At 32.8% G+C, this 19,429-nt stretch overlaps 1 protein-coding gene across 13 annotated transcripts in view; it reads right to left on the bottom strand.

The window, feature by feature from the left end:
• The window catches only part of LOC123720678, a 113,536-nt gene that overhangs the window by 24,446 nt on the left and 69,661 nt on the right, over positions 1 to 19,429 (bottom strand). For all 13 annotated transcript variants that reach the window (XM_045677423.1, XM_045656141.1, XM_045655966.1 and 10 more), the window contains 8 exons: positions 18,364 to 18,638; positions 16,890 to 17,038; positions 15,727 to 15,929; positions 14,851 to 15,175; positions 12,883 to 13,025; positions 12,137 to 12,250; positions 11,240 to 11,378; positions 9,987 to 10,190 (listed from right to left, as the gene is read on the bottom strand). In XM_045677423.1, the coding sequence (XP_045533379.1) occupies positions 9,987 to 10,190; positions 11,240 to 11,378; positions 12,137 to 12,250; positions 12,883 to 13,025; positions 14,851 to 15,175; positions 15,727 to 15,929; positions 16,890 to 17,038; positions 18,364 to 18,638 (1,552 nt within the window). The remainder of the gene's footprint in view (positions 1 to 9,986; positions 10,191 to 11,239; positions 11,379 to 12,136; positions 12,251 to 12,882; positions 13,026 to 14,850; positions 15,176 to 15,726; positions 15,930 to 16,889; positions 17,039 to 18,363; positions 18,639 to 19,429) is intronic.

The following is a 19,429-nucleotide window of genomic DNA, read 5'->3' as shown; positions in this document are numbered from 1 at the left end:
AAACTAATTCGAAATTATTTGTTTTACATCTACATACTTGTAAAATTTTAAATTTAATTTAAAAAGTTCCAAGATCAACAAAATATTTACTACAATTGCCAGGTTTTAATTGATTACATCATAATGTGAAATCTTATAAAAGTTATATTATGGAAACCAGGAACGTACTTAAAAACCTACGTTTATCCTAAATCATAGACAATATTGTGTTAAAACTAAAATAATAAAGCCAGATTAAGTAATTTTGTGGGTTAAATCAATTAAATTACTACATACCATTGTTATTTAAGACAAGTAGGGCAGTGTGTTATTAAACAATAGAAATAATATTTCATAAATCTAGATTCTAGACGAATTGTAAGAAAATTAAATACAATTTAATATTATATTCTAGCATTGCACCGCGGCTTCTCTCGCGTAGATACCGATGTCGTTGTAGTCTACTAAGTTGGACTATACATATATTTATGTTATGATAAAGTTTTATTCAACTTAGTTTTCTTAGTTTTTAGATACACACTTACATTCATCATCTAATCAACATGCAGATTTTACTTTTCGTATCTAATTCGTAACATCATTTACCTAGAATATCCGACATTAGTAAATATAAAAAATACTTTACAGGTTATATAATCATAGTTCAATAACTATGTAATATATTGAACTTCAAAAATATTCCATTTTTTTTTTTGTTCTATGATAAATAGTTTCCACAGCGCATGCGATGCAATTTTTTATAGATAATTTTTTCACACCTTTTGTTATATTATTACATTTTTGTTAGGGATCCCTAGTTTTTTTGAAAATGTAATAAATCCTATGTCAGCCAGTGAAGATGCGGCTTTATAATTGTGAAATAATTTTTGAAATCGCTTTAGTAATTTTTGTGTGAATTAGAAATATACATAAAAAAATATTTCCTCCTATTTTTATTACAATAGATGACATCACTGAATGAAACTTGACGCATAATTAAGTAATACAAATTCTTACGTACTTTTATAGATTTTCGAAAATAAATTTTTTATTACAATCTATACAAGTTTGTGTTGCTTAAACATAAAATATCTAATAAAAGTGGCACTACAACCTTTTTAGGTCTGGGCCTAAGATTTTTGTATCGGTTTCATGATCATTTCTCAATCTAATGGGCAAGTATTTGCCTCCTGTATGTAATGCCTAACAAATGCCATCGACTTTGGGTCTAAGGCAACCAGGTTTCTTCACGATGTATTCACCGTTTAGCGAATGTTAAATACGCACATAGAAAGAAAATACATTGGTGCACAGCTGGGGATCTAACATACAACCTCGGGGATGAAAGCCACTAGGCCAACACTAACAACATAACTTTTTTATGTAAGTCTAAAGTGGTTTAGACTTTAATTATTTATAGTTTAAATATATAAAGCTTATTTACCTAAAGAGCTATAACTTCAACGCTTGAAACGATCTTTTTATTCCCGGGAAAATGTTTGTTTCGAGATGAGATTAAAAACTGAATTCAATTCCAAAAAGTGAAATACATTGTCAGATGTTATTAGAAAATGGTTAGTACATGTCTTTTCATTCACGTACTTTCAAAACCTCATATTATTCATGAGAAACTTTCATATTTTTTTCCAGATTTTGAGAATTGCAAGGAAACAAAAAGTATTCATGAGTACAGAAGTAAAGAAATACTCCTACTTAGTAGATGTGAATAACATCGTACAGTTTTGTAAGAAAATTTGACAAATATTTCATTATCGTAATAATAAACAAATATGTATTTATCATTTGTTTACTTTCCATTAACATTTATCATATTAACAAATGAAACTCAATATTGGTTTTATCATTGATACATATTAGTATTTATTAACCTTTTATCTCCAGGAAATAGTTATCATTAAACATCTGTAACGGTAGAATGGGCCACAAGGGAAAATAAAGATGGTGGGTTGACGAACTTAAAGAAGTTGGTGGAGAGAATGAGAGAAATTGCTCAAGATAGACAAGGGAACCAGTTGGTGGAGGTCTATACTCTGTAAGTTGTTCTTTAAAAAATAATGTGTGTGTGTGTCAGCTACGACGCACGATTGGAGTTTACTCCTTACGAACGATAATTATGATATATATCGAATAGAAAAAAAGGGTAAATGAACGCATCTGCTAAAATGATAAGAGAAACAAACATATATCTGTAATTATTCGGATTATTTATATTACTTCAATAAAGTATGTTACAAAACAATATAAATAATAATAATAACAATAATAATTGTGTTCAATTGATACAAATCCAATTTTAGAGAGAGAATGAGTTCAATCCTACAGATATATATGTTTGTCTCTTTCTCCGTAACGCCTCAACTTTTCGTGTTACACTTGATTTCACTCCTCATAAAATTTCCGTACCGGGCCTTATAACTCAAATCGTTTCTTAAGGAGTAAACTCCAAAAAATTACTTGTGTATCTTTTGTAAAGATGGATGTTTTAAGCAATAAATGAGGCTTAATAATAATAATAAGTAAGCTTATAGAGTTCACAATTTTTATTCCAAACTCATGAATCATTAACATTATAAAATTTATGTCTAACAGCCGACGACGCATCACGCTCAATTATATTGAAGATCCCACATAAACTTGGGAGTCAACGACCGCGAAACTAATTTCAATTCGACTATCTAATGAGTTCCCGATCGGAGATAATCGATACGGTATTAGCCAAAATGATAGGTCTTCTAAAAATAAGAAACTCTTTCAACATTACCGAATCAACAAGCCTTAACTGAAGATAATTACGTTTACAAAAAATTCAGACTACAAAAAGTTCACTCACTAACTCACTGTTGCATTAAAAACAGATTTGTGCTTTAATATGTAGAAAGGATTTACACGAAATTCAATGTTGCCATGGTGACCATAATTTGACAACAGGACTTTTACGAAGGGACTTAAAGTTGGCTTTACTGATGGCTATTAGCTTTTAATGAAAAAATATTATACGAACATAAGTTTGATAAATATGTTTTTTTACAATCGCATAGATCTGTGGCCGAAATATATTCAGTAGAGGAGTCTCAAATGATAGAGATATTAGATGCGAATTAATACAGTTTTTATGTCCAGGATTTCGTCCTTGCAATCGGCGGGTAGGTATGCAGGTACAAAAACCGTTGAATCACTCAAGCGAATGAATTAAAAAGGTCAAGGCGAAACGGGAGCATCTGCAAAACAGTATTGTAAAGTTTGCACGTGTTTACAACCTAGTTCCTGCAGCTGTTAATTCTTCGTAAACATACATCATACTAGAAAAGTTTACAATACTACTTATAGAACTGCTGTTAAATTTGCAAATAGAATTTATATCCGTTGAATAACTCAGTCTTCTTATTAAGCCATTGAACTTAAATGGAGTAATGATTAATCCGATTAAATGCAATATTTACGTAAGCACGTGCACAGTCACTTGTTTTCGTTCGATCGTGCATGTACGTGCGATCGTGCATGTACGTGCGATCGCGCGCGCGTCAGTTCGCAAACTGAATTAAAAACTTTTAAGTTCCAACTGCGGGTTCAACAATCAACAAACGTTTATCGTATGCGCATCAAGCTTAAACGTTTTTTACGTTATACGATGTCGTGTCTGATAACTTCAAGGATTTTACACCGCGTTAAAAAAACTACAATGTAATGTTAGGCTCTGAAACATTCAAATAACTTCCTTCTAGAGATTTTATCGACTTAATTAAAAAAATATATATATATTTTCTATTTATGATTATTTTAGTGAAATATTATAATTAATATTAATTTGATAACGTAATAACATACTTTAATAAAGTGATGATATAACAATAACATAATATAACATATAACTATAATGTAATGTAATATGTAGGTTCTATGTAAAATTCCACCTTTTAAGACACATTTGTACGCCGTAATATGTGCCAGATTGTACCACCATGATATTTTCTAATTCAAATTGCAAATAATAATAATTATTATTATAAGTTTGATATTTTAAAACTGGATATTGAGGTATTATATATGCACATACACTTGACTATAGTCAAACCTGGATAAGGGAAAGCTCAAGTGACCGCCATCGCTTTTTCTGTAGAGGTTTCTCAAAAACCCGAAATTCTACCTTACAGAGTCACAGAAGTCTCACTTATAGAGGTCTATAATAATACGGCAAATATGACGTAGTTAGAAACGAAATACCGTACGTGTATGTATGGGTATTACATATTTATTGAAATAGAGGCTGAACATATATGTTTAATCTAATTAATATGGTAACAACATTTACTTGAAGAAATCTGAAATCTTTTGCGATTCTGTTTTTAAATGTGTATGATTTAAGCACATAAATTCTATCAAAAGTTTGATCGACCGCCGCATATTCATACAATTTGTGAAGCGACTCCAATGCCTTTAAGCAACAGCTGTTTATGAACTGACTGTTGCTTAAGCAAGACTGTTTGACAAACAAGTCGGTACGCATTTGACTTTATGAATAGAATACACACATTTGAATTAAATAAGGGTCCTTCGAAATTTAAGAATGCGTCATAAATTGTAGAAGTTAAAAGGGTTCCAATGTTGCTTATAGGGGTATATATAGGTAAGTATGAATCTCTGTTATGGTGGTTAACGCGTGACAAATGACTGGCAATTATATATTTCTCTATGAGTGCATAGAGGTATTAAGATGGCCAAATGATGATACCTGGTAAATACACTCATTATAGTGTTTTCTGGCTTACCCAGTTCTCACTTATCCAGGTTTGACTGTATTTTGAAGACAGTTTTAAGAAAGAAAACCCATTTTTTAATTCTGAAGTGCTCAGTGATTTGAAAACGTTTTCATAAGGTATTCGACACGATAAATCGTGTGATGTAAAAATTATTTAACAAACCAGCTGCTTGGTGCAAGGACCTTTCGGAATCACCGTAAAATGAGCCTTGAATCGCGGTTCGAAATTTCTCTTTCGCTGTTAGATTTTGAAACTAATTGCTTTTACCGAAACTTTGATTTGCCGTGAACGTTTATGTTTAATATTACATTAAATGGCTTACGGCTTCTGTTAATAATGATTGGTGTAACCATTACACTGTTCTTGCGAAAGATATGAAACTTTAATGGCATAAATAGTCCCAGAAATAAAAATCAGACTTTCTCGCAATCATATCGAAAACACAATGTGACAAAAACAGACAAAAGATTACGGGATTAAAACAAATGTATAAATAAAACTGTATGTATGCAATAAAACATTTTCGCTTATGCTATCTATATATGTATATAAAAAGTCGTGTTAGTTGCACTAGTTAAACTTAAGAGCGGTTGAAAATTGATGGGAAGGTACCTTAGAACCAGAAGACGGGCATAGACAAAGACAAAACTTATCTGTAGTTATCTATAATCATGTATGATTAAAAATTTGACAATTAGAAGTTTTGAAGTTGATCGGTTCATGTGTTTATTTGGAATTTCTATTAGCTTAACGTGCCAGGACCAAGACGATCGAATCTTTCCCGACGAAGCCGTAATGCAATAAATGGGTAGACTGATTTTGATGAGAGTTTAATAATTTAGATGTTTTTTTTAAGTTTGTAATTTTGAATTTAAGATGTGTGTACAGAAATAAAGTCTGTGGAGTACGCTAGTATTCAAATAAATAATTGTGATAATTCAACAATTAATACTTGTTACGTTATAAGATAATAAAGTTCGAAATTAATTATATTTTTCGAGTGTGGACAAAATATTTCACAGACTTAAAAAAACGAAACAGTCATCAATTTGTAGTTAAATGATTTGGATTTGGTCCCAAACAGGATTTTGTAATAAGACTAAAATATATTATGAATTGTCAGCGTCGTGATTAGTCGCTTATAATATTATTAGCAGTAATTGGTTTATTATTATTTTATGCGATACCTTTATACAAATAATTAAGCCTACATCAAGATGAAGGTATTAATAATTTATATATACGCAATACACTTTTACGGATTGAGCCAAGGACTTCTAAAGTATCGTATTCTAATCGTATAAAAGAACCCACGCACTAGGCCAAGGCCAAGACAAAAATCCAAAAGTGTCGCCCACTTTCTGATATCACAAAAGTTTTTGATCATTTTAGCTGGCATGATATTTAACTCAGTGAAACTCGAAAGATAACCGTGCGTTTGTTATTGGACAAAAGGACATAATATGACGTTTGTCGCATGTCAACGCGTATTGGACATGCTGTTGACAAATGACAATCATACAGAACGCGCTGTCATTTCGTCTATCTGTGTAGTCATAAATTTAAATGTGATCCGAATCTGTACCAACCAACTTTATTGCGTATTCAGGATTCCTATGGTTACTAAATTACTAGTAAAATTCAATTTAATCTTATATCATATGTTCTCAGGCGTGTGCCTGATACATACCTACGCACACCCTCCTAACGCTCACTCACACACAAACGTACACACCCTCTCTCTCTATCACACACACACATACACATACACACACCCTTGCATACAACTTGATTTCAAATTACTTTTAAACAGTTGACTGTTTTGTTTTTTTTCTTATTTAAAACGTTAAATTTGTTTGCCTATATTTATGTACTTTTTGTTACCACTCAACATGACATTGCTGTGGAATGGAAGCCTGGTTATCCATATCACAGGAAACTACCAGTTTGGAAACAAGTCTCACAATATCTTCTTAACTGTAATCATGTTAATAATGTTTTAACAAAATCTATGAAGTTTTAACTTTGCTTAGTAGCACACCTTATAACTTTATAATAAGGGTTAACTGTGTTGAATCTAACGGACAGTATTTCTGTACTGTTAATAGTCATTTGTTTCTTGAAGCAAGTTGTCAACCAACAAAAGCGTCTCTGACACATGTACAGTGTAAGGTTAAGAATTTCAGTTAAAACCTCTATCAAATAAGAAAACAACAACAAAATCTGGTTTCGATACAGTGATAGCCTGTTTTACGTATGTTATGAGCGATGCTAATAATTTGATTGAGAAAAATTTCTTACCATTTAAAATCGTTTCGTAACTTGATAAGTAAACTGTTTCGTTAGCGAGACTAACAAGGCAATTAAAGGAATCTGCCTAAAGGTAGTCTTAACGATACGCGTTCGAAGAAAAGGTTCTAATTATACGAAGGAATTTAACATAAATTCCGTATAATGAAGCCCTTAAATGACAAAACCTCGACCTGTTCTTAGAATACAGTCAAGAGAGGCATTGAAGTCGATAGCAGTACTATTTTTGTAAAAATTGTTTAATACTAACCAACATGACGCTTGGATAAAAGAAAATCTTTTAACAGTGTAAAGAAATCTTAAATATGTATTTATAGTACATATTTTAAATTCAGTCCTTACTTTCTACAAACAATTTTATTAACAACCTGTTTTCGGATATTAAAGTATTAAAAAAAATCAATGGCGCTACAACCTTTTTAGGTCTGGGCCTCAGATTTCTGATTCTTAATCGAATAGGCAAGTAGGTGATCAGCCTTCTGTGCCTGACACACACCGTCGACTTTTTGGGTCTAAGGCAAGCCGGTTTCCACACGATGTTTTCCTTCACCGTTCGAGCTAATGTTAAATGCGCACATAGAAAGACAGTCCATTGGTGCAAAGCCGGGGACCGAACTTAGACCTCAGGGTGAGAGTCGCACGCTGAAGCCACTAGGGCAACACTGCTCCTAATAATAAATAAATAATAAAGTACTGTCAATGTTAATTCTTAGTATAATAATCTAACACAGATCCTTACATTAATCTTTGTAAATTAATTTTACACAAATCAATTGTCACATTTTCTTGAAGTATTTTGTGTACCAAAATATTTCCTTTCTTATAAGCAGAATGTGGACATTGTTCTGAATAACAATCGTTGTGTTAGTAAACAAATTATCTCAGTACATTGTCTAAATAACTATGTACATTATTAATTATGATGTTTACCAATTTCTTATCCAATCACTTCTATACACATGAAAATATACAACATTTTTTTAATGTATTGAGGCAAACGGGCAGAACACTCATCTCATGTTAAGTAATACCGCCGTACATAGACACATTGGCAGAGGGATCGCAACTGCGTTGCCGGCTTTTAAGTACGCTTTTCTTGAAGGACCATTAGTCGAATTGGTTCGGAAATACACAGCTTCTGGTAATTCTCCGAACTACAGCTCCTCTGAACACTCTCCGTATTAAATGCGGTAGAAGATTAGACACATCGGCAGAGGGATCGCAACTGCGTTGCCGGCTTTTAAGTACGCTTTTCTTGAAGGACCATTAGTCGAATTGGTTCGGAAATACACAGCTTCTGGTAATTCTCCGAACTACAGCTCCTCTGAACACTCTCCGTATTAAATGCGGTAGAAGATGGAGAGTGAACAAGGCCACACGAAGGGATCAAGTCACACGGAAAGTGACTGGTCTTTGACGATTGGAGCAAATGGACCATAAAGAATGGTGATGATATTTAATTCGTAGTGTATGAAACAGCTCTTCCGTGGATGGATGGTCATCTGGATGGAAGGGACCCATAATTCAGATTGCCGATTCCTTAAAGGAAATCATGAAAATGTTAAACTTCCGTCTGATTTATTAACCCATACCACCATATTAATGAAACGGTTTATTTACGGTCTTACTTCGACATCGAAACATCATACTATGATCTTCATACTCCGCAAATAAATAAATAAATAATAAAAATATATCAATCAATATAAAAAAAATTAAAGATATTTTCAACCAACGCCTCATGGCCTCCACAAAAGAGACTTAAAAAATGTTATATATTCCGATTTTTCGATTCCGAATTGAAATCTCTACTGATTAAAATTGTTCATATTATTTGGAAAATAATTTGGGGCCAGGGGGCCTCCACTCCTTTGTAAATACGTATTCTAAATAATAGTAAATATTACACAAGCCACCAAGAATTGTTATTAGTATAAAGTAATTTTCGGCTTAGGTTGAAACAGTATAGCTTAATAAGTCCATAATATAGTATATTTTTTTTAATTTTCACCTGGGTTATCTATATTAGGATTTATCTTGTATGAACGATCGTATATTACGATTTCTATAAAGTAGCTTTATCAATCTGTTGACTCACATTATCGTAAAAATGACAGATATGAACAAAGATTTTATTCCTTGTACAACTGAGTAACATTTTTAATAATATAGAATTTATATCTATTTAAAACTATGAAGGATAGATAGAGCACAATATTCGTATGCACTCTTCATCTCAAACTTTTAACCAATTTTAACAGATTCGAAAACCGAGGACTTTCGGATTTTTTGATACTATTTTAAGTGTTCTAGAAATTTCGGTGCAATATATAATATTCATTTTTATTCAGATTACAGTAGATAAGATGGTTTCAGAGGAAGGTTTAGGTATCTTCGTAAAGATCTTCTTACTAGTTTTTTTTAAATCGCCTTAATTTTGGTAAAGACATCTATAAATAATTATTTGCGTGAAGCATTACAATTAATATTAAATTGAAAATTTGATAATATATTTCAATAATGTGATGATGTAGTGATAAAATAATGTAAGAATTGACTATAATGCACTCATAATGTAATTGTTACTTCTATTCTAGCTTTTAAGACAAATTTGCACGCCATCATATGTGACTTAAAATGCGAACTTTAGATTGTACGTCCATAACATTTTTGTATCATCTTATTGCACATAAATTATTATTATTATTAACCTATTTCTTTACGGATGATAGGTAGTAATAAAAAATAACTAATAATAATATTATCTACATAAAAGTGTACCAATTATTAAAAGGCCGGCAACGCACTCGCGAGCCCTCCGGCATTGAGTGTCCATGAGCGGCGGTATCACTTAACATCAGATTAGCCAGTTTGACCCCTTTTCTATAAAAAATAAATAAAACAAACATGCAAACTTACCCTATATTAGTGAGACTGCTTGTGCTGCCAACGAGCGATTCTGTGGACTTCCCCTGGGCCATGGCTGCCAACTGTCGATCTAGGATGTTATTTTTCTCCAGCAGTTGGCTCCACTGGCGTATTGCGGTCTTGGAAGATGACAACTCCTGTCTCAGCTGCTTTTCGTCTAAGGAGTTAAGACCGCTACGAAGAGAACTGTCCAACCTACAAAAGTATTGCTGGATCCAATAATGTGAAGTTTATATTTTTTTAGGGAAATGTATATGGGTAAATGACGTCATAACCTAAATAGCGCTATCAAAATGTTTCCTAAAACAGAGTATATATACAACATCTAAACAGTGTGTAGTAATATCCTTATTATCGTATACATAATTCTTCGATTCCTTTAAAGTCTCTGCAGTGAGGCCTTGGAATTCACTTTCCGTCCCTATTCGCTTAGCTCCTTCTCTATCTTCCTTTAAATCTCTTCTTTACAAACATTACCTGTCCACATCGTATCCCTAACTTTCTTACTAACTACTAACTGACGTGAGACTGATCTTAAATTATCGTGATTTATGTGTCTTTTTACTTTCTATTTTTTATGTATCATCTTTTTAGGTTAGTTTGTTTTTTTTTGTTCCTATTTAGTTTATCTTAATAAATGTGTATAACATGTATTTTTGCACTACTTGCCTATCTTATGTAATTCAATACATTTTTATTTTTTCCTTACTCACAGTGGTTGCCTGGAAGAGATCGCTCGTAAGCGATAAGGCCGCCAGTTGCCCTCCTTTTGATTTAATTATGTTCATTTTTTTTATATTGTAGTGTAACGAAGTGTAAATAAATAAATAAAATTTGCCAAAGGGTCTTTGGGGTGGGGGGGGTCCGATCCAGTTGTGAGGTAAGCTAAAGCGTTGTAATACATTATTACGTTCTAGACATTCGTCATGTTACTGTGTTGTTCGTAATTATGTTTAAACAGTGTAACAATAGCAAAACACTATTGCTTTTCAGTCTACATAAATTTAGTTAATTTTTAAATCGTCAAATATAAACAAATAGCTTTCATTTGATATATATGCAAGCGATAGGCTTAGATAAATATATATTATTTTTGTAATCGTTAAAACATTTACTTAATTAAATCAATAAATATTAAAGAAAGAGTTTAATTAAATGAAAAATTTAAGATAAAATTGTGGAATTACTTGTTTTATATAATAATTTTGAAATTAAAGGAGATCTAAGTGAGAAAAATAGTTTACCTCTCAATATAATCATCTACACTTTGGAGGCTTGTGATGGATTGCGCAAGATCATTGTCCATCATTAGATCGTCGGATGCGAGGCTGGACAACGTGTCCAGGGATGCTGTGCGCTCGTTGGGGTTACGGATACCATTTACTATAACAAAATAAAGACATTATATAAGCATAATATTAATATTTTATTCCATAAAAATACAAACACTTACGACAAAAGATATTAAATAATAAAATAAAATGTTGTATTTTTATTTATATGGACTATGTAACCGTGGACATAGGACATAAAATAATAAGGAATAACCGGAAGATCAAGACAAAACCAAAAAACAAAAAAAGGACCAAAGGATTTTTGATCAAACACACCTCACCAAGTCACCGAGGACACCGTGGAGGTTGTCAACCACACTCAATTTTTTTTAAAACATTAACAGTCCAAACCCTCAAATCCCAATCGAAAATAAGATAATTTATATCGACCCTCTGAATTGAGAGGAACAAGGAAACGAACGAGAAGACGATATAAAGAGAACAGGACACACAACTTGGACAGGAAAAGCTAACATTAGAAAATAATGGAATCAGCTGGAAGAGAGAGAGAGAGAGACACGCTGATCACCAAAACCGGCACATCTAATGTATAAGAATAAGTTAGGCTATGTAACTAAAACGATTTTTAAATATACTACACTGGGTGTCAACAATAAAGCCTTAATAATAATAATATACGCATGACGGTAAAAGCCTCCTTCAAGGCATTTCGCAATTTTCTATATTTTGATACCGTCATCGATCTTTTCATCCTCTGCCTCACGGCCCGGGCGTTTCCACCTGTCTTTGGGTACACCCTGGCTAATTGTTTATTAAGGGTTGCTTAAATATATGGACATTAATTACCTTTTGGACTTCTTCGTGTGAGAGGACTTGATGTTATTTGATCTCTGGATCTTCTTAATTGTTTGCCAACGTCTGAATCCGATCTCTTGACTGACGGGCTGCCGTAATTATTTTCTAGAAAAATATATATATATGACAAACTTAAAAAGTAATACTTTAAACATCTTTAACTTTATAAAATAATAATATAAGCATAATTTTATGTTATTGAAACTTAGCATGTTTGTCCAAAAAATTCTCGAAAATTTACACGAGATAATACTTGATCAAAATTATACAATAAATAAAATTTCGATAAGGGACGAAAGATGTTTCATCTGTTTCATGAATAAATTTTGAAGAAAAACTTCTTTAATGGCGTTGGTAAAAAAATTACCGTCACGTTTTTCTGTTACGCGCCATAGTTTTCTTTTCCCTACCACGGTTGATTCGAAGAGATTCGAAGCCATTAATAACAAAAATATATAATAACGATAACAATGATAGTAATAAATTTAATACAATTAATGAAATTCTGTAATAATCTTAGTAGTAATAAGGTAAAATGAAATAATTGTATTATTTGTATTCATGTCTATGATAATAAAATCCTTTTCTTAAACTTAATCTAATTTTACTTTATTTAACCAATTTCTGTAAAGTTGCATATCATTTTTCGAAAAATAAGGTCATAAAGAAGTTTCACTTCTTACGTGTGTACACTAGTACACGCACACATTTTTTGTCAGACTCCTTGGGTTACTCACTTCTAAAAAGCAGACCAGGTTGGTCAGCGATCTCATCATCAAAGAAGTCCCGGCCGTCAGATAGGGAGAGAGATCCCGACGCGTGGGTGGGGGTTCCAGGGGAGGGGGGAGTCTCGTCCTTACTATCCGACGAACTACCTTCACTAAAAAAATCAGAGAAAGACCTTTTAGAGAAAATTCTCTTTAATGGCAAAGTTACATGTATACTTGGAAGGTTCATTAAAAATGTTGATATATCATCTTAAGATACATTGATTCGTCTAAATGTCTGTATTGAAAGAAGATCGGCATAGCGGTTATTTGACCTTATAAAATTCTTACTTGACAAAATACATATACTTTTAATACCTTCATGGTAATATTAAAACAGTGAAACTATAATGACGTAATAACAATATTTTTTTACTTTTTTTAAATGTAATAAGAGGCAAACGGGTAAGTTAAAGTAGACCTGATGTTAAATGAAAAGCCCATAGACGCATTGCCATAAGGCTCACAGGTGCGTTGCCGGTCTTTCAAGTATTGAAAGAGATTAAGAGATTAGAGTATTTTAGTAATTACTAGATTACGCTTCAAACGTTGTTTAGCCGTATATTATCCAGGAAACATGTTTTTAGTTATTTTTTTTATATTGTAGTGTAACGAAGTGTTAATAATAAATAAATAAAAAATAGGAGTTGATAGTAGAGTGGTTAAAAGGTTGTAGGCTTTTTTATATGTTGTATCATAAATAATTTTAAAAAATATATCCAAAAGATATTTTTTTTTTTTTGGGTGGAAAACCCCTTATCACTTAGGGGTTCGAAATATAGATAGCCGATTCTCAGACTTATTGAATATGCATTAAAAATTTCATAAAAATCGATTGAGCCGTTTCAGAGGAGTATGGGAACGAACGTTGTGACACGAGAATTGTATATATATATTTAGTAATTATAAGTAAAATACGTGCGTAACGACTAATTATTTAATAAAGAAAAGAATAAATAAACAGTTTACAGATGTCTCTTTAAACTATTCTGATATCGTTCCGACAGTAATAACTTTAAACCCCGTTCTCTTTCTCTCTCTATGGTTAAGGAGAAAATACTTTAATAGTTAAACTACGTATAGATTAAATTGTTGTATACTTAGGGTCTATTTCACAATGTAAGAATAAGTTCTACATAAGTTCCAAAAAAGCTATTTATTAGTTATTGGTAGGATAGACACTATTGTTGCGTTTTACGACTGTCATCAGTCCATCATAAAATATGAGCCCGATGAAACGCAAAGTTTCTTATTCGGAACTTTTATTTTTCAAATAATTTATGTATAGCTTAGTATTGTTTTTTATTCTGCAAAAACCCGTCATCATTTAGTCTATATTAACTCCGGGGAAATAAATACAGACAACACAACTTTCTCTACAGCTGTGATACCTTTGACATTCAACACCTTTTGTCTTCAGTCACCGTGACCACGCACGCTGTTAAGCACGCGAAACGTCGGAAAATTTTAAATTTAAAATTATGTAAATAATTATAAGTTTATAATAATAATACATAGCTTCAATCCGGTTAAAAGGTGTTTTCTTTCAATTATGTACAGCTATTTGGTACTATATCCATACATTGTGAAACAGACGCTTAAATGGTTGTCTGTAAAGTCGGTTTATGGACGATAGTTTAACGTGATTGCATACTTTTATCAATAAAATAAAATAATTTATAATGAATTATCATTATTTTGTAAATATAAAAAGGAGAGAAATCAAATCTAAAATATAATTGATAAATTTACTTTACCTAACGTGACAATAAGTCGTGCTTTTTCGTAAGTGCAACGGGCGATCAACGATCTACAAAACGCTTTCACGTCAAAAAGTAGTTCAAATGTAGTTTATTTAAAGTTATTTAAATTAGAATTAATATATCATAATATCAGTGTTAGTCACTCAAAAATAATAAAATGGTCAAAAATTATAACCTCAACTCCTTAACAGCAGTCAAAACTACACCATCAAGATCGTCTTCCAGAATTTGTTCCGATTTCGTCTTTGTATTCGCCGTTTGATAGGCGCTGGATATAGATGGAGCCTCTGTGACTTGCAGGTCGTTATTCGAGTCACTGGTGCTGGTGGACGAGATCAGGGAATCGGCCGGTGACGTCTCGTCGTCGAGGAGGCTTTGGGTGGAGGCTTCTAAGGCGGACATATCGAATTTGGCCTCTTCAAGGGTGAGTGTCAACGTGTTGTGGTTGCTTTGGTTTGTGCAGGTGCTTGTTGTACTGTAGTTTGAACTTGTCATTGAACCTGGACAAAAACATTCATTCATTAGGCGTTCAGCCATCTGTGCCTGACATACGCTGTTAACTTCTTGGGTCTAAGGACGATTTCCTAACGATGTTGTCCCCGTAGGAGAGTCTTAAATGCGTGAACAGAGCAGTCCATTGGACAGCCAAGAGGAAACAACTTCAGATGAGAATGCACGCTGAAGCTGAAGGCTTTATAGTATTATAATTGTTTCACTTATTTTTTTTGTTTTTTCCTTACTAGGGTTTCCTGGAAGAGATTGTTAGCGAAAAGGCCACCCGTTGCATCCCTAATAATGTAATTTGTTTTTATGATCAGACTTTTTGGGTCTATGGCAAGCCGGTTTCCTCACGATGTTTTCCTTCACCGTACGAGCGAATATTAAATGCGCACATCGGCAGAAATTGGTGCACAGTCGGTGATCGAACTTACGACCTCATGGATGACTGTCGCTGAACCCACTAGGCTAAAAGTTGTCTTTATCTATTGATAATTAGAAATAACTATATTGAGGCTATAAACTGAGGAACTCTTAATTCCAGAATTCTCACCCATCATAGAAGTCCGCAGTGCGTCGTGTTGGCTTAACGTGAGCGACTTCATGAGCAACGGGTGGGGGGGCTCATCCATGATGACGATTGTCTTCCTTGGCACCTCTGGCTCCGGTTCCAGCTTCGGTTCCTTCAACTCGAATTTGGACTTATCATCTTCACAACTCGACACGCTGAGAGCAAGGGAAACGTCGTCTTGAGATCTAAAAAATATTTTCTTTGTTAATTTACTGGGATTTGTACAGAAATTTTTATTTTCTTATGCTGTATGCAGGGCAGATGTTAAAAGGTAGAAGTAAGGTGTAAAGAAAAAGTAAAGATGTATTCTGTACGGTTTCAACCAGTTATATAAAAAAATACACAGCAGCGTATGCAATCCAGCAAATGTTTACGATGCGCGCGCACACCGTCACAAAAAACCGACACCGGTCCGTCGTCACAAAAAAACGACACCCTTTTTTTTAAAACGGTCATTATTTTCGTACACAACGACCGTCACAACGGTCGGAGAAACATACATGGGTAAAGGAGAGGATAAGTTATTGATTTTAAGTGAGGATTTTTATATTAACTTCAACACAGAAAATGCTATGAATTAATTTCTTACGTGAAGATTTAAATCTGTCAATCAATAATGACCCTAATTCTCGACATGACTTGGGACAACTATTGATGCTGTGTTTGTACGATATTTATACCGTGTTTCTTCAAGAATATTTGTATACTTTAGCTATCATAATCCTCTGTAACCACATGACTACTGAACTCCAACCAATGGACGGGAAAAAATAGTAACTATCAATATGTATACGTTGCATGGTAAAATAAAAAAAATCAATCTTCAATTATGTAGAAATATTTTTGTGATATTTAACTCGATAATACGTTATCATAAAACTTTCAATGTATTAAATACTTTTTTTCTATTCTTAATATAGTCTTTTCTACAAAAGGCGAAAGATAAAAAATTTAAAAAGATTTTTATCTTGATACGCCAAAGTATAACTTCTAACACGTGTACATAAGTTCACACACACAAGTTTGTTTTATAGTGTTAATTTTTCCTATAGTGAAAATAGCCTTTATAATGTAGGTTACAGTCAGGCAATGGTTACGATATACAGGAATGGAAACCATGGTAACCAATACAACTTTCAAATTACCTATTAGCCATGGCTTCACCAGTGGCGTGGCTCTGCCATGCGCTGCTGTTGCCGAAGTGACTCTCTTCGCTCTTGCATGATGGACTCGACTCTTTGGAAGAATCTACTGTTGGTGACTCCACACCGCTTGATTGCTTAGTGAATGATGTCTGGAAACAAGTATTATACCTGCCTTATTTGTACTAGTTTTATTTGTTGTAGATTCGTTCCCGGCCGTGCACCACGACTTTATCACTATGTGTGCATTTATCATTCGCTTGTATGGTGAACGAAAACTTCTAGTGTAAACCGGGCAAGCCTTAGACCAAAAGTCGACGGTAGTGAAGCACAGACGTACAGATCACCTACTTGCTTATTAGAATGACAAAAGATTGTAAAAACAAACAACATATATTATTAGATATACAACGGGCGGTCTTTTCGCTAACAAGCTATCTCTTTCAGGCATACCTACATGCCTAATATAAATGATCACGGTACAGATACAAAAATCTGAGACTTAAGAAGTTGTCATGAAATTTATTTATGAACCTTAATGATTTGAAACAAAATTAATTTATTATATTACGGATAATGTAATTGCGCTTAAACGCTTATTTTTTAATTGAAAAAAAATCTTTGTTTTTCCAAATTAGAGTTGCCTGGAATAAATATATTGTTAGCGATAGCGCCCGTTGCCTAATAATTTATGTAACCTCCTTTTTATATGTATTTTTTTGTACTAGGTAACGAAGTGTATATAAATAAATTGTTAATTTATAAATTGTACATCAATTACTTTGAAATTAAAGTGATTCATGTATATAAAGTCGAAAAGTAATTTTTGGTTATAAGGATTTTTCTGTCAGAAGAATGAAATCTCCACAAAAATATATTAGACGGTCGTCAAATATTAAAAAATTAAGAAGAGGACAATGTTTGTATTGTTTCTTAGTTATTTTTAAGTTTATGTATTAATTGTATAGCAAAAAATTGTTAATAAATAAATTTTACATCAATTACTTTTAATTTAAAGTGATTCATGTATATAAAGTCTAAAAGTAATTTTTGGTCTCATGAGTATTTTTTCTGTAAGAAAAATGAAATGTTCAAATAAAATATAATAGACGAGTTGTTAAATATAAAAAAAATTAAGATTAGAACAATGTTTGTATTGTTTCTTAGTCATTTTTAAGTTAATGTATTAATTGTATATATGTCTTCTTTAATTGTATAGCAACAAATTGTTAATAAATAAATTTTACATCAATTACTTTTAAATTAAAGTGATACATGTATATAAAGTTGAAAAGTAATTTTTGGTCTCATGAGGATATTTATGTTTTATTGAGAAATGTTAAAAGCAATGAGTTTTACATTTTCAGAAAAGGACAATGTTTGTGTAATTAATTAGTTATTTTGAACTAAAATTGTATTTGTTATTGAAGTCTGAAGAGTTGCTGAGGGAAACACTTCACGGGGTAATTCAACTAACCTGCTTGTTTAACACTTCAGGCTGTGTTCTGTCCAAGACAAACTTCTCCTCATTCTTGGAGTCCATCTGGATTCTGGAAGGCCTAGTTCTTGTTCTATATCTATCTAGTGTGGACATGGGAGAGCTCTGGGGCTCTTTAACTGGAGTGGGTTTGGGGGCTGGTGGGGATGGTGGGGATGGGATGTAAGGGACACTCTCTACTTCTGGAGTTTCTGTGAAGGAACTGGGTAGTTTCGGTAGGGGAATTACTGCGTGCCCAGTGACAACTGCGTCATCTGGAATTTTAAACAAATATGTTGATAACCAAAAAGCAGGTGTTTTTACTGAGTACACTTATGTATTGAGTAAGGTAGATCAGTCATAAATATTTGATCTGGAGGGTAATACTACAATTGCCTTACCACACACAGTATTAATAATAAATAATTCATAGAAAATGAAAACAAATGTATAAAGTTAAATATTTTAAATTGTATATTTGATTTATTATTCGTATTATTTAGTCATTTAATTTTTCCTTTTCCCTTTCACAATTGTAATGTTTCCGATAAATGTTGTGCACACTTGTAATTGTTGCAGATGCAATTGTGTTTTATATAAGTGTTTGCATATGATTCGTTAAAAAAGGCCTTTAAAAAAAAGGTTTTTTAAGTTATATTTGGATGCTTTTCTTGTCCTGAGACAGGATTATTTTTTATAGAACATACGTGCAGGAGGCTTATCTGATGTTGATATCCGCCGCCCATGGACACTATCAATGTAATGCTCGCGAGTGCGTTTCAAAGGCTTTCGAAGGACCCTAACTCGAATCAGTTCAGTAATACTTCAGTGGGCAGCTGGTTTCAAAAACTGCCTTTAACAACGCTCAGTTGTAGAACGACGGACGTCGAGGTACTACGAGTGGAATTTTGTATTCTGCCTTGACGTCCGATGCTGAAACTCAGCTGTAGATAGTCCGAACAACTCCTTTGAACTCAAGCAATGCGAGCGAAAATAAACAGAATGTTTCCAAATGTTTATAACTGACTGTTAATAGTATATTTTCATAATTTACATTTAAAATATT

This window comes from Pieris brassicae, chromosome 1, assembly GCF_905147105.1.
Source record: "Pieris brassicae chromosome 1, ilPieBrab1.1, whole genome shotgun sequence".
Taxonomy (NCBI): Eukaryota; Metazoa; Arthropoda; class Insecta; order Lepidoptera; family Pieridae; genus Pieris; species Pieris brassicae.
This window is presented reverse-complemented; position numbering and strand designations above follow the sequence as displayed.